The 14,722-nt window shown below is 35.4% G+C and overlaps 1 protein-coding gene across 3 annotated transcripts; it reads right to left on the reverse strand.

Moving 5' to 3' along the window:
* Positions 1–1,054: 1,054 nt before the first annotated feature.
* LOC110105246 (DNA repair endonuclease UVH1) lies at positions 1,055–12,967 on the reverse strand. Of its 3 annotated transcripts, none has more exons than XR_002304125.2 (10): positions 12,032–12,967; positions 10,554–10,783; positions 10,287–10,408; positions 10,018–10,185; positions 7,812–8,609; positions 6,076–6,186; positions 5,612–5,872; positions 5,214–5,437; positions 2,347–2,637; positions 1,055–1,600 (listed from the first exon to the last, which is right to left on the reverse strand). XR_002304125.2 is itself a non-coding variant. In XM_020834652.2 (10 exons), exons 1-9 carry the CDS (start codon positions 12,910–12,912, stop codon positions 2,427–2,429), a joined length of 3,006 nt encoding a protein of 1,001 aa, XP_020690311.2. In that variant the 5' UTR covers positions 12,913–12,967; the 3' UTR covers positions 1,055–1,600; positions 2,406–2,426. The 3 variants fall into 3 exon arrangements, 2 of the variants coding, with proteins under 2 accessions (XP_020690311.2, XP_020690309.2); XM_020834652.2 differs by having other exon boundaries at positions 2,406–2,637; XM_020834650.2 differs by having other exon boundaries at positions 1,055–2,637.
* Positions 12,968–14,722: the final 1,755 nt, after the last annotated feature.

The raw sequence follows: 14,722 nt of genomic DNA on the forward strand, positions 1-14,722 counted from the left end.
TCTTAATATAGCTTTTTAGTACAAGAATTAAAATTTTTGTACGAAAAAATTGCTTTAAAAAGCAGCAAAAAGGTCGTCCCAAACGAAGCCTTAAAAAAGAATATAAACCAAATCAAGAATAGTTTAGATGTTAGAAAATTGAGGTGGGATACCTAGTTGGGAATTCATGAATCTTAAGTATGCTAAAATACTTGCATAAAACAGAGGAAGCAAGAGTGCAATCACTATTACTGTAAGTTAACGAACAGAAATCCTCCTTAAAGTAAGAATTTTCAAGCCAAAAAAAAGGGAAAGGGGGATATGGAGGAAGATAGGGAAGGGAAAGCAAGGATGGAGATGTTCATTAGGGAGATCTGTAGAGGTGAAGAAGAAAAGAGTCATTTGAGTTTAAATAAACGAAAAATAAATAAAATTAAAATTTGGTAACAGTTAACTATTCACTTCCTTTCCCTTGGAAAACAATTACTTACCGGAGGAAAAACTGAAAATTTCTGAAGAAATACAACTTTTGCTCGCTTATTGCTCAGAAAAAATGGAACCATCTAAAGTCTCATCCCAACATTCTCACACATTGGAGAAATTCTGTGCAGAGACTGAATGCAAAACGTCGTCCGAAGATCAACCAGAACGTGCCATGTCAGCGGTACCAAGCTGCGGTACTGAGCACAGGGGTGATGTGACGCATTCTAATTGGTCTCCGGATGAAGTTCAGCATCCACACAGAATAATTAATCCACACATTGAGGTTGACCTCAACCGGGAAAGTGATGAGCTCCAAAAATTTAAGAGTCGGCTCTCAGCGAATTCAGTAAAGAACAGAAAAAAAGTGTTGAAAACTTCATAAACAAGATATTTCTGAAGCAGATACCAAGTAGATCAGTAGAACCGAACCAAATTTTCTTTAAAAAAATCCTAAAATAAACTTGATGACCGATATAATATTCAACAAAGCACAATAATAAGGATAATTCGTAAAGCTGAAACCAAGTAATCTGATATAAAACAGCCACCACAAGAGCAGGAATTTGCTAAATTTCAGAAAAATTCAGCAAAGTTGATGCAGAAATTCCAAACTTAATAGAGAAAACAGCAATATAAAATCTCCAATTCAGCAAAAGAACAAGAAAAACAACAAATGATACAAGAATCTTCAATTCTAGAGGAAGATTCAACTCTCCAAATCTCTAGTCAAAGACTGGAGCCCAAACACTGCACAAGAGATATTAAATTTCCCTCCTAAACCCTTGCTCCAATAAATGATTGGGCCCCAACCCTGTTCCGCCCTCCTCTATGGGCCTGCCTCCTGCATCAATGAACCGGTCCAACAAGGACCGGTTCAGCTTGAACCGGCCTAACATAATCATGATAACTAAGGTAGAAGCTATTCTTCTAATGCTTTATATAAAAGCCAAGCCGCACAGAAAAATACGCAGATTATGGCAAAAGAATACAAATAACTGAATAAATCACTCTGCTTAACCTCTAAAGTAAACAATAATATATATCAGCTTTTACAGACAACAGTTTTTATTCTGGAACTCTCATGAACTAAGTGAAGCTGATACAGGTATTGCCGTGGAATGTGGATTGTTGAAGTACCCTGCAGCAGGAAAAAAAAAAAAGTTCTGTTTTCCAAATGTTTATGTTTCTGCAATTCAGACACCTTTTTAGTAGCCAATAATTTGATTTCAACTAAAATAAGGAGAATGAAGCATTCATAAAGCCGACCTGACATAGTCAAAATGCAACTGATCATTTACTCCTTAGCAAATAACTAGATAATTTTGAAGTTGTGAGGAATTATAGAGAAACTAGGGAATCCAAACTTGATTGGTCTGTGTAAAAGACTAAAATATATTATTATCATTATCATTATTAGTCCGGTCTCTTTGTGACCAGATTCATGAATCTTCATTTACCATTCATGCATATTTGGTGTCCATCTTGCACAATTTTTAGAAACTTAATAGTTGCAATTTTATAAAATTTCTCATTTTAAGGCTTCGTTTGGAATAATTTTTTACCACAAACAATTTTGTACTAAAAAATTATTTTATAAAACAGTAAAAAAATTATCCCAAACAAAACTTAAGTCTGTATGATATTCTCTTCTCACATTATATTCTTCATACACTTATTCATAAAGACCACTCAACCTCAATTCCCAAAATTATATCCTCAACTACAATCTAATTTACTATAAAACAAGTTTAAGATATTTCATCATATTACATCTATATATTACTTGATTTTCCAATAATATTAAATGGTCAATTACTAATTTCAATCTTGTTAAAATTGTATATGATAGACTCAACCATTGAAATTTTATGACAAATGTCTCACCTACTCAAATTTGGTCATCTGTAAATAGGATACATCAATATTCCTCACTTCAAATGTATCTTGAATGCCAGATCTAGGCATCATGGCATAGTTGGACACTTCGCATCAAGAAACTCCCTGAACATTTTTGCCGGTTTCTGACCACCCATGAGCTCTGCTAGCCTCTCAACAGGAAGAAGAGAGAGCTCAGCAAGACTCTTGCAACCATCCATCAAAGCTCGGTAATTTGAATCAGTTACACCAGGGATACGCCTCAAGAATTCAATTGCCACAGTATTGTAGTTTTCAGCTCTAGAATACAACACAAAAAATACGATCGTTAGCCCTCAAGTGAGAACTATACAAAATAAACAGTTCGGCATACACAAAATCAAAGTTGAAATAAAGACAATCAGGCACTCCATACAAAATTAATAGTTACGCATATCACATTGTAAATTAAAAGAAATGCAAGTTGAACTGAGAAGAAAATTATAGCCTTGGTTTCTTCTTGTTAGGAAGATCAGAAACCATTTATAAGTTATCCTTGTCAAAATTCCATTGAAGTATCGAAGTTGGATCCGATCTAGAGAAAAGTAAACCTATATGCAGTTAGATGTTAGGCTGGGATTATCAGAATAACTAATAATGTCACAAAGCTTCACTTCAAGAGATTAAAAGTAGTTTAAGAAAGCTTGCAAACAAGTCCCATCTCAACTAGGGTTAGAGTGTAAAAAATATTTACAAAAAATAAATTTAATACCTAGGTAGCACTCAACAAAAATGAGTGAAGAATGAAAATTCATGAAGTCTAACAAAAATAATGGTAATTGTGGGCTCCAAAAATTCTCATTTTGGCTGTGAAATTTTATGGTTTGAAATTATCATTGTATACTTAAAGCAGGTGGTGGGAGGAATGATAACGAGTCTGATCAAAATCTCATGGTTTCATAGTCTCAGGATATCATGGTCCTAGTCTACTTAATAAGAGAAGGTAGTCGACTGAAATATCCTTGTTGACAGCCATATGTTGTTCAGTCCAAGCCTCCAAGGTTACCTTGTAGACATTGGGTGGACGTTTTTCTAATGGGACACATTCGATTCAACCTTAGCTAACTGAGGGTTTTGCTCCCTATCAAATATATCATATGATTCATTACTGAAGGGTTTAGAGCCATTGAGAAATCTACGAACTTTGATCGTGATCGTAATTTAATGATGCAATTTCGTAGCAAAACCACCCAATCAGAGGGCTTAGGTCATAACCATTTACTTGTGGAGTCACTTAGCGGTAAAACCACCGATTAGAAGACACATGTCACATCCTTGCTAGTGAGAAATCATTTGAGTATGAATCTTAGCGATACGCTCGACAGGACATTCACTCTTTGTGACTTAAAGTTAATCTCAAATTTAACTTCCTCGAGAAATTATTGCGAAGTGTGGATAGAATTTTGCTTTGAGCTTTTTGGTGTTTAATTTCATTTCAAATAATTAAATTTTGATGGACGTTAATTTCTTTTTAAATGAAATTTAAGCCCTAGATGATAATTTTCAAATTTTGAGAGGGCATTTTAATAATTAAGTAGTCTCCTCTGATTGAGATTCACTTTTAACACGGTCATCATTGGGATGATCTAAAGATCGTTTTAAAATATTTGTGTTTACAATGGGTTTAGAGATATTTTAAAAAGGTATAGGGTCTCCTTGGGTTAAGATTCACTTTCAACACGGTCATCATCGAAGGTTTTAGATAATTTTATTTCATTGTTCGAACCTTGTCAGCTTTATTTGTCAGTTAATAGAGGATTGGGTTCAACTGATGATTTAGAGATTATCATATAAGCAAGTATTGAAAACTAAGCTTATATTTTAAGGGATGAATTTCTTGTAAGGAGGCCTTGAAGGCCTGATATGAACTTTAAAATAAGTTCTTTTTAACAATTTTCAAAATCTTGTATTCACTTACAAATTCAATACTTGTCAGACTTTCAAGATTACCTCATAGATCAGCTGCATTTATGGTCAAAAATCTTAAAATTTGAGTGTTTAACATGATCTTTCAAAGAGGAGTATTAGACATGAAATTTTAAAATTCTCTTTTTCATTTTAGCCGAGTAGCATTCTTGGATATTAATTTTGAGTGTTTAACATGATCATCATAGCATATGAAGGTAGATTTAAACTTCTTTCTTAAATGACATGCATGTTGTTTTGTGCATTTAAACAATACATTTACATGTTCTTCGATGCATTTGTACACTTAGAATATGTCCGCACGCTTTCGGTGTATTTGCACAATACACTTGCACGCTTTTCAATGCATATATAGAGTGTTTGCATGCATCTCAAAGCAACAATAAACATTTATCCCGCTATGTTGGGCCAACTACATGAATTTTTTTTTTTTCCATTGTGTTTTATTAAGAGGTAAAAGCCTCATTTAGATCTAATAACAATATTATTTTTAATACTTTCAAACCAAGTCTTTTTAGATCTACATCTACCTTTTAGAGCAGGAATTTAACAATTCATTTATAATTTTTCAATCCGCGCAGTATTTTCAAACATCAAACTTGATATTTGTCGAGCTAGTCAGAACATCTACTGACTTGCCATTGTCATGCTAGGATTTTCTTCTACTATAGAAATTTGCTACAATAATCATAGAATAGAGGCATCCAAGATAGAAGAAATGCCTGAACATATTAAATTCCAGAGAAATGCATCATCTAAATCATCTTTGCAAATAAGAAACAGCGAGCACACATAATCTTTATTCCAGAATGCATATCTAAAATAATATGAATGAGTGTCAAGAAGATTCAAAAGTAACATGAAATTCTACATGAATAAAAACTACTATAGCCTAAACAACCAGCCTTTACCTTACGTCGTCTTCCACAGTGCCATCCTCTGAAGGAACTCCTACTCTGATAGCCTTGTTGTCATCTGGTTCATCCTGGTTCGCCTTGAGGGATGCAAAAATTTCTGCTGTTGCATGCACACTTCGTGACCAAACCAGACGCAGTCGCGGAAAATGTAAGACGAGCAATGAAAGTTTTGATATTATGCTTGTTGGTGAAACATCATCGCCTAGGTCACTGGAAGACTGCAATAAACAGTTAACTAGTTAGTGCATTTGAAGAAAATCAAGGATCACTCAAGTCCTTGATAACTCATAGCTAGCAGGTTTGAGCATGTTGTAAAATATAGTGTTCCAAATCAGATAGAATTACATGGATAATAAGCAGGAACTGATACAGGATAGTCTCATTACTTATACCTGAAAAGAAAAGCTTCTATCCTGAGAAAATTCAATCAGAAGAACAGGTATTTTGTAGTAGCGAATCATTGTTTCCACCTGATGATACAGCCGGCCTGATGCAAAACTTTGATACAAATCACCAACACTCTTCCTTTCAACACAAATAAAGGGTGAAAGGACATAATCACCAACTTCCAGGGTAACAGGTATGATTTTCATGCCTTTCTGATGAAGAACATTTGGAAGGCTGCTCATGAACTCCCTCATATCCACAATCACCTAAAATAGAGCCAGATTCAAGAAAATAAAAAAATTAAGACTTAACTGATGTGCCGTTCAAAATGATTGATTTAGGTCTCGTTTGGTTCCCCGACTCCTTTTTTTTTTTTAAACGGAGGTATTAAAACGGGTAAGCAGAAATTTTTTTCTTTTCAGATCGGCAGAAATACAAACGAGGCCTTAACTGGATCCATAAGCGCTACCTGCATCTCTTTCTCCATTGTCTTCCTACCACCTGCCTTCCTAGTTAATGAGTTCTGTGGAACAACCGAGCTTGGCTCACAAAGAGATGTGGGTCCAATGCATCGTCCATCCTGCTCACAACATATTTATGCAAAAAGAGTAAAAGCTACGCTCTGCAAAACATTTTCCATGAATCATAAATACAAAAAAAAAAAAGATCATACACAGAACATCCATCAAGTAAACTGCAATGTCCACGACATAGATTGTAAATGACCAGAATGAAAAAAATGTAAAAAAAAAAAAGAGAAAAGGGGATATCACAAACAAAAAATTAAAAAAAAGTGTAGTAAACTTATAACAATTAAACGTTTTAACTAAAGTTTAGCATAGACAAGAACATTCAGTTGATGGAAAAATAGAAGAATCTTGGATATATATATTTAGATCACTTGTAGCAAAATTTAAATGAAAAGTAGTTCCTTCGGCAATTTGGAAATAGAGGAATTAATTTCTGAAAGAATGCCTCTATAATAAGATGACATGGTAGTAGAAGCTTTAAGCGGGGCGGATCCAGCTTCTTTTTTCAGGGTGGGCAAAAAAAAAATTTTTTTGTGGGGATGGACAAAAATGCCTAGGATTGATAAAATTAGGACAAAAAATATTTTTGAGGGGGGGGCAAAATGCCTAAAATACTCAAAATATTCTAAAAAATCTCCTATAAATATTAAAAAAAAAAAATGAGGGTGGGCATTTGCCCACCCTAAGACTAGGGTGGATCCGCCCATGGCTTTAAGTAAACTGAATTATATGGATCGCTAAGAAACTTCTTACAAGTAATTTAAGGATCACAGCTTTTAACTAGAAACCTTAAGAAAAATTCATTCATGCACATTTTGGACACATTTTGTACAAATATTTCCTTATTATAAGAATTTCAAGATGTTTTTACAATTTTATAGCAAATAGGTTATAAATCGGATAATCCTAAGGCCGTTATCGGAGATTATTTAAGAAAACCCTCGATATTTTCAGGGTTCATTCATCTACTTGTCAGTATTACTTTCAAAAATTATGATTTCGTTTTCACTCATTGTGTTTGTGGAATGAAATTTATCATTTTAGATAGATTTTAAAGGTGTTCGTAGAATTTAAAGCCTATACTGGTCCTAACTATATCTAACTAATGGAGTCCAACTTGAATCAACCAAACGAGCCCTTGGATCCTTTACAGGATCAAAATTTATCCAACCTGGCACTTTTTTCTAGGCAAACAGGAGCTTAATTTATGAGGTGTGTAACAATTCATAGCACTACAAATGATAAGGCATTCAACAAATCAACTGCTGTAGAAGCTTGTGAAGACACCAAAACGCAATGAAATAGAAAGATGCACAATCATTAAAAGAAAAGTTGAAAATTTAAGGACAACATACTTCCACAATATGCACACGCCTACAAATTTCAGTCAAAAACATGGATCATTCTAGAAAACCAATAATAGTTCAAATCACCTAGAAAGGTCAACAAATTCTAGGTGTCTTAATAAACAAGACAAATAGTCATCTCTTTTGTCTAAAAAAAGGAAACTACTTTGTCACCATGGATTGAACAATAGCATATTTAGATTTGGGCCAAACTTATTAAAATAAATTGTTAAACAAAGAGCAAGAACTTCATGATTGACTTGAAACCTGAAAATAAGCCCACCAAATCTAATACAAATCAAATAGATCAGCACATTAGAAAATCAAACCTGGTCGACAGGTATCATCAACAAAGACTTCTGCCTAATCAAGGATTCAAAAGCTCCATTTTCTCGCCGTATGCTTGCTTCAAATTTCTGCACCTCAGTAGAGTTTTCATAGAAGATAAAATAAACTTTCAAATTTAGTGAGGGGTTCTCTGCTTTATAGACTTCAATCTCTCTCACAAATGTCATGTCTGGATGAAAAACAATAATAACACTAGGTTTCCAGATATCAAGTATCTGTTCATCCTTCTCTAAAGCATAAAACTGTACTGGAGGAATTGGCCTGGCATCACTGGACTCTGAACCACCAGAATCATGGGAATGCCTTTGAAGAAAGCTTTTATCAGAGTCACCGATACATGAGTCAATGAGATCATTTTCCAGAACAGCCGATCGGGCTTCTGGTTCTGTGGCTTCTGAACTTGCTTTTACTGTTTCATCCTTATGTGCTGATTTCTTGCGATTATTTCGAGAATCCCGTGCTTTAATTGTTGCTTTCTGAGACCTACCTCTGCATCTTCTTTTGGCAGAACCCCGCCTTCCAGAAAGTGGTTGAGATTCATTCCTAACAGCAATTTCTTCTTTAGCAAGATGGCTTATCTCTGATGCTGCAGCTAACAATGCATCATTTTCCAGTTTGCTAATGGTGCTTGGATCGGAATTCTCGCCGGATCCACTAGCAACTGCTCCATCAAGAACGCCATATCCTTTAGGATCTTGAGATCTTTTCTTATTACGTTTCTGCAGGCTATGCAATTCTGCCTTGCCAAATAAATACTTCTCCCACTCTTGTCGCATTACCTAAAATCAAAATTTTAGATCAAAATTAATCTGAGGAGTCCACAATACCTAAGAAAAACATAAGAAAAAAATACCTTCTTTTGCTAGATTGTTTTCAGTAATAATCAGTTTCAGTTTATCCTTCACAAAATACCTTCTTTTGCTGTCTACATTAATTTGATAATAGAATGCTTAAATAAAAACAAAAGCCACAATACTACAAAAGAACCAAATTCATTGGAATACTAAACATATCGACTTTGGCTATAACCTATAACTATAAGCATAGCTTTGGCACATCAATAACAAGCTATCCAATTATAACCTATTCGGATTCAGAAAGAACAACAGGCAATAAAAATCAGTTTCAGTTCACGGGCACAATATCTACAACTGCTGTATAAAAAGTAATGGATTGTTTAGGGAGGGATTCTTAATCTTCTTTAAAGAGGAAAAATAGTTAGCTTCGAAAGAAAATGATTTGAAAATAATGGACTTCAAAAGAAGGTATAAATTAAAAGGATAAAGCAACAAGTTAAGGTCCTTTTTTGCATGAATGATAAATTAAGATATAATGAACTCTATATACTTATCCTAAGAAAAACAAAGATTGATAAAAAAGTTATACATTAAAAGTAAGACAAATTTCTGAAGCCTCCAAAGTGACCATTAAAATTTTCAAAGTTTTTTGCTTGATACCAAATGGCATTAAGGTGCAATTTGGTGATGTTTTTCAGCTGTTTTGCTTTTCAAAAATCTGACATATCACAACTTTGATTTTTTTTTTTTTTTTGGGAAAGCATGTGCTACAAATTGCTATATTGTACAAGTACCTCCTTTATGGCTTGTCAACAATAGGAAATACACTTTCGAGCAACTTCAACTTGAAATACACTTTTCAAGAACAATAGTAGTATTTTCTCATATCAAATAATACAATTAAAAAAAAAACATCATAACATTACCAAACAGAACCTTACTGATTTCAAAGTAGCAATTCTACCAAAAATTTAAAAGAAATATCAATAGCAAGGTAAAAGCCCTTTTAGGACTGTAACATCACATGCCATATAAAAAAGACAAATAGTTAATCCACTATATATGTGTGCGCGCATTTATATAGCTGTTCAAACAGGCTTATAAAGTGCAGAAAGGAGTACAAAGGAAGCTTAACATATATACCACATTTGCCCAGTCAATACAGTGTCAAACTGTCAATAGATAACCAAACAGCTCAAGTTCTTCAATAATACTTTATCAGTAACCCAGGCAATAATCAGCAGATATAGACAGAAATAGGCAACAGTGGAATGGGTTGTTCTTTAAGAAAGGGCAAATATGTTCAAAAATACAATAAAGAACATATTGCCTATCATACCAATGTGGATTTTCCAAACTTGATTTTTCCTCACAGAAGCAACAAAACTACCTGATGTGAGTTTTTAATGATGCAGTCCTCCAACTGCAAGCATGAACGCTCATCTTTACAGACAACCAAGACAATATCATTATTGTCACCTCCATTATCAGCAAAATTTTGTTCATCTTTTAATGAATCTTCCTTTCTGCGTTCTACTTCTATCTCCTCAAGCAACTCCTGCAATTAATCATGAAGCAACCATGTTGAACTTTGCATATTGCACAAGAAACCAAAATCTGCAGCTTGAAAAGAAAAGACATGGAAACTCACTCACTCACACGTAACACCTTCCATTTAGGTGCTTCCTCCAAGACTTCCTCTAAGACAATTCCAACATTCGCTTCCATTGTGGCATTATCCATCTTATTTGAAAGAGAAGAATTTTCTAATTGGAGTCCATCTATCATTTCGAAAACCAAAACTCATATATCAATCTTCTTGAAGCAAATAAAAATCAAGTTCAAGTTCCATTTTCTATGTGATTCGGCCTTTTAGAACAAAATTATCACATAATGTAAAAGAATATGACAACTGCTTACACCTACCATTTTCCATGTTCTTTATCAAACTATTCTCATCAACTCTCTTCCTCTTGACTACGTTGTTCTTCTTGTTAGCAATGATTCTTACTCCATCCGCCCGCAACACCTGATAAACCCGCTTCTTCGCAAGCTCAAATATCTTGTAACTTGATTCAGCAAATATCCAAACCGACCTCACTCCTTCAGAGACCCTCAGTGTATCAAGATACTTCAAATATGTCACAGCATCATACCTTCTCCAAAAACAAATAGCAAATGATTCCAAATGAGTATAATCGGAAGTGTTGATGAAAATAACTAGCATCACAATCGGAAAAAACAATAATCAAAGGAGTGATGTGTTAAGCAATAATATATTCTTTTGTATTCAAAGACAGTACAACAACAATGTCAAGAATGAATAAACAATTCGAAAAAATTAAATCAACATAATAAAATATTTAAAGTCTATCATAGAAGAAGAAGGAAACAAATCTTTCAAAGCTTGGGAGTACTACAACAACTAGCCGGCTATAAACAGCTCGTGGTTCATTTTTTTTCAATATTAAGCCGATCTCAAACCTATTTTAGTTCTTTTATTTTACTTGTATTGAACTAATTGTTTTGAACCTCAACTAAACCCAAAACCGGTTCATATAAACCTCTATAAATAGAGCTCAAATGTTGTAATTGAATTCAAGAAATAAATAAAATAATAATAATAAAATTCAAGAAATAATTTTTTTATTTTCTCACTTTTCTACTCAATCTTGTTCCTCTTCTTCTTCCTTAAAGAGTCTACACCTACTCAAAAGATGTCTTATCCTTCTTGATGTAGATCGAGAAGCTTAAGATTCTTGATAAATTAAGAGGGAAAAGATATTTTTGAGTAGGTGTGGACTCCATAAGAGGATAGGAGAAAGAAAGAGGAACTCAAAATTTTATTCTTGAATTTAATTATGGCATTTGGGATCTATTTATAGAGGTTTAATAGATATTCAAACCAGCTGGTTTAATACAAGTAAAATAAAAGAGCTAAAAACTGATTTGAGAACGGTTTAACGATAAAATAAATTAAACCAATAGTTGTTGTAGCCACCGATTATGATAGTGCTCTTAATCTTTGAAAATTTTGCTTCCTTCTTTTTCTATGATAGATTTTAAATATTTTATTATCTTGATTTTGATTTTTTGAATTGTTCACCCATTTTTGACATTGTTGTTGTACTATCTATAAATCCAAAAGAATATATTATTTCTTAACAAAATGCTAGTTTAAATTCATTCAACTTACAAGCAATGACCCCAACTTAATTTACCCAAATTTTTATTTTACTTTTTTAGTTTATGAATATCAATTAAAGAATGATCAAAAACAATACATAACTCATATATGTGGATGTCGTTTGGTGTGAGATTATTAATCTAAATCAAATAGCAATCCAGTCCACTCCAACGAAAATTCCATTTTTTCAGGCTGCTTTATCAGATAAAGAAGGTACCTGACAAGATAATCCAACAATTTCCTCAGTGTTCTTAAATCACTGACCAACTGCTTGGTTTTCTTCCCAAGCGTATGCCATATGGGATCAAGCTGCCTCCTCACAACCTCATCAAATGACTTGAATAGCCCATTCTCCACCGTAAGATCCTCGACATCGACCTTGTTAGTCCTTCTGAGCTCCTTGAGACAAGCATCCATCGTCTCCAACACAGCCTGCTGAATCCCCCTCATTGCAGGCGTCATCGGCACCCTGATATCCACCACCTCCGGCGGACTCTGCTCGAGGTCCCCAGAGACAAGAACATGGAAGCGCGGCCAGAGATGGAGCCGCCTCACGTACAAGCACTTCATGATTCGTTCAGCCTTGGAAAACCCGGAGACCATGGCGTGAGGACGGTCGGTAAGTGCACGAACATAAGCGTTGCGGGATAGAGAACGCAGGATGCGGGCAATGAAGGCCTCCGTGGAGGTATCGGTGAGGCGGTGGGCGTTGATGATGAGGATACCGGCAATTGAGGAGGGCGGGACACGAGATGTGAGGAGGTCGGCAATGAGGACGCGAGGCGTGACGAAGTAAGAGGCGCCGCTGGCGTAGAGAGCGGTGCGGTGGTGGGACAGAACGTCACCAGGGATGTCGGTTGGGAGTAATGGGTTAGGGTTAGGGTTATCGTTTTGGAGGAGGCGAAGGAGGGAGCGGGAGATGGAGGATTTCTGGGAGTCGGAAGCGGAGAGGATGAGGAGGGAGCCTTGGGAGGGGTGGTGGAGGAGAAGGAGGGAAGCGACGAGGGAGTGGATGGGGAGGCCGGAGGAGAGGACGACAACGCCTCCGTTGGGGTCTTCGAGGAGGTCGGCGATGATCTGCTCCTGAAAAGGAAGCATCTTTGGGTGTTTTGCGCCGGGTTTAGGGTTGTTCTTTATGTGCTATTTCATGGGAGGAGATCAGGTTCTCACCGACGCTCAGCGAAACTGGTACGTGGAAAAATGTAGTGCGGGAAGCTTAATTTCGTGGCCCCGTTGACCGCTTAACTGGATTGCTGATTTGCCGTTGGCTTGTCTGGTGATCCGCCGGCGTTGGTTAAGAAAACTGACACTAGTTTTGATGTTCTCACTAGTTTTTTTGCCCTAATGAATTTGGATTCACAGAATCTTATATTTCTTTGAAGTTATGCAGACAATATGCTCATTTTAACTGCCAATGCATAAGATTTAAAATATGTTTGATCTTTATATTTTTTAAATCAATTTGAATGATTTGGTTTCTATGACGATTGAGTTGGTATTTAATATTTTGATTTTTTTAAAAATCTATCATGTATAGAAAAATTTGTAGGAGATCAAAAAATTTTTACACAGAAAAGAAGAAAAAAAAGGGAAAAAAAAAACTTCAAGAGCTAAACCTATTGTAATAATAAACTAAAGAATAAGAGATGCAATAATCTCGGCTAGCGTAAGTCGTTAAGCCTCTTGCTCTCTTCGGATTCTAGGTCTTCTTTTTCGGAGCTGATCAAAGTGGTGCGATGCAATCAAACCGGATGGGATAGAGTAACTTTGTTAAAAGAAAAAACTGTAACTTACATGACGTTGTTGCTAGCGGATTTCTTGATTTTTCTCCAAATTGTGACTAAAGCTTAAGGTGGGATTTCTACTACAACTACTACTTTCATTGAGCTTGTTGTTTCTATTGCACCTGCATGTGATGATGTTGAGAATATTATTTTAGATGAAGTTGTACTTGGGAAAAATGTCAAGCACAAATTCTCGATAAAATGGAAAATCATCTTTATCAAATGATACGTATATGATAAAAGTATAATTGTGAAATCTTGTTGTTGATCTCTTGGTTGATTATACTATAGCTAACTATCTATTTCGAAGTTCCTTGCGGTTAGTGGGAGTTAACGCCGTATCTTTTTTATTTGATGATTGTTCATTCAAATTAGTATTAAGAGTGCTAAACCTATGTAAATCAAATAATCTAAATTGTTCTTGTCTACCTATGTAAGGGTGACACGTGTCACCTATTACTAGCTAGCTATTATTTAATGGCCTCATGTATGCACTTTTCAGACAGAATAAGATTTACATTTCACACCTTACGTTATTGTTCATCTTCTTCCTCTAGCTTCTTGGTTCTCACATGGATTCTTGAGTTTCTACATGGTATCAGAGCAAACAGTGTACATGAAACAGCCTAAAGGATTCGAAGATTCATCCCATCCCAACCATGTTTGTCGTCTGCGTAAAGCCATCTATGGCTTAAGGCAGGCCCCTCGCCAATGGTACACCACGTTTACAACATACCTACTGCATCTCGGGTTCACACACAGTCAGGCGGATCCGTCGCTTCTACTCCTCCATAGAAATCAAACGCAAATTTACCTGTTAGTCTATGTCGATGATATACTAATAACGGGAAATGATGTTAAGGCCATGACTGCACTCGTCGCTCAACTCAAATCAAAATTCACTATGAAATATCTCGGCACCGTGAATACATTCTTAGGCATAAAAATCGACTGTCATCCAGATAAGTATTTTCTGTCTTAATCTCTTTACGCTACTTCAATTATAAGCATCGCCGAGCAGCAAAAATTCAACTCGGTAGCTAATCCGTGTGCAAACAAAATGCCAGAGGTATCACCCGAGGATCCACCTTGCTTCACCACAAGTACCTACAGGCAAATCATCG

Source organism: Dendrobium catenatum, unplaced genomic scaffold (genome assembly GCF_001605985.2).
Source record: "Dendrobium catenatum unplaced genomic scaffold, ASM160598v2 fragScaff_scaffold_414, whole genome shotgun sequence".
NCBI classification, from domain to species: Eukaryota; Viridiplantae; Streptophyta; class Magnoliopsida; order Asparagales; family Orchidaceae; genus Dendrobium; species Dendrobium catenatum.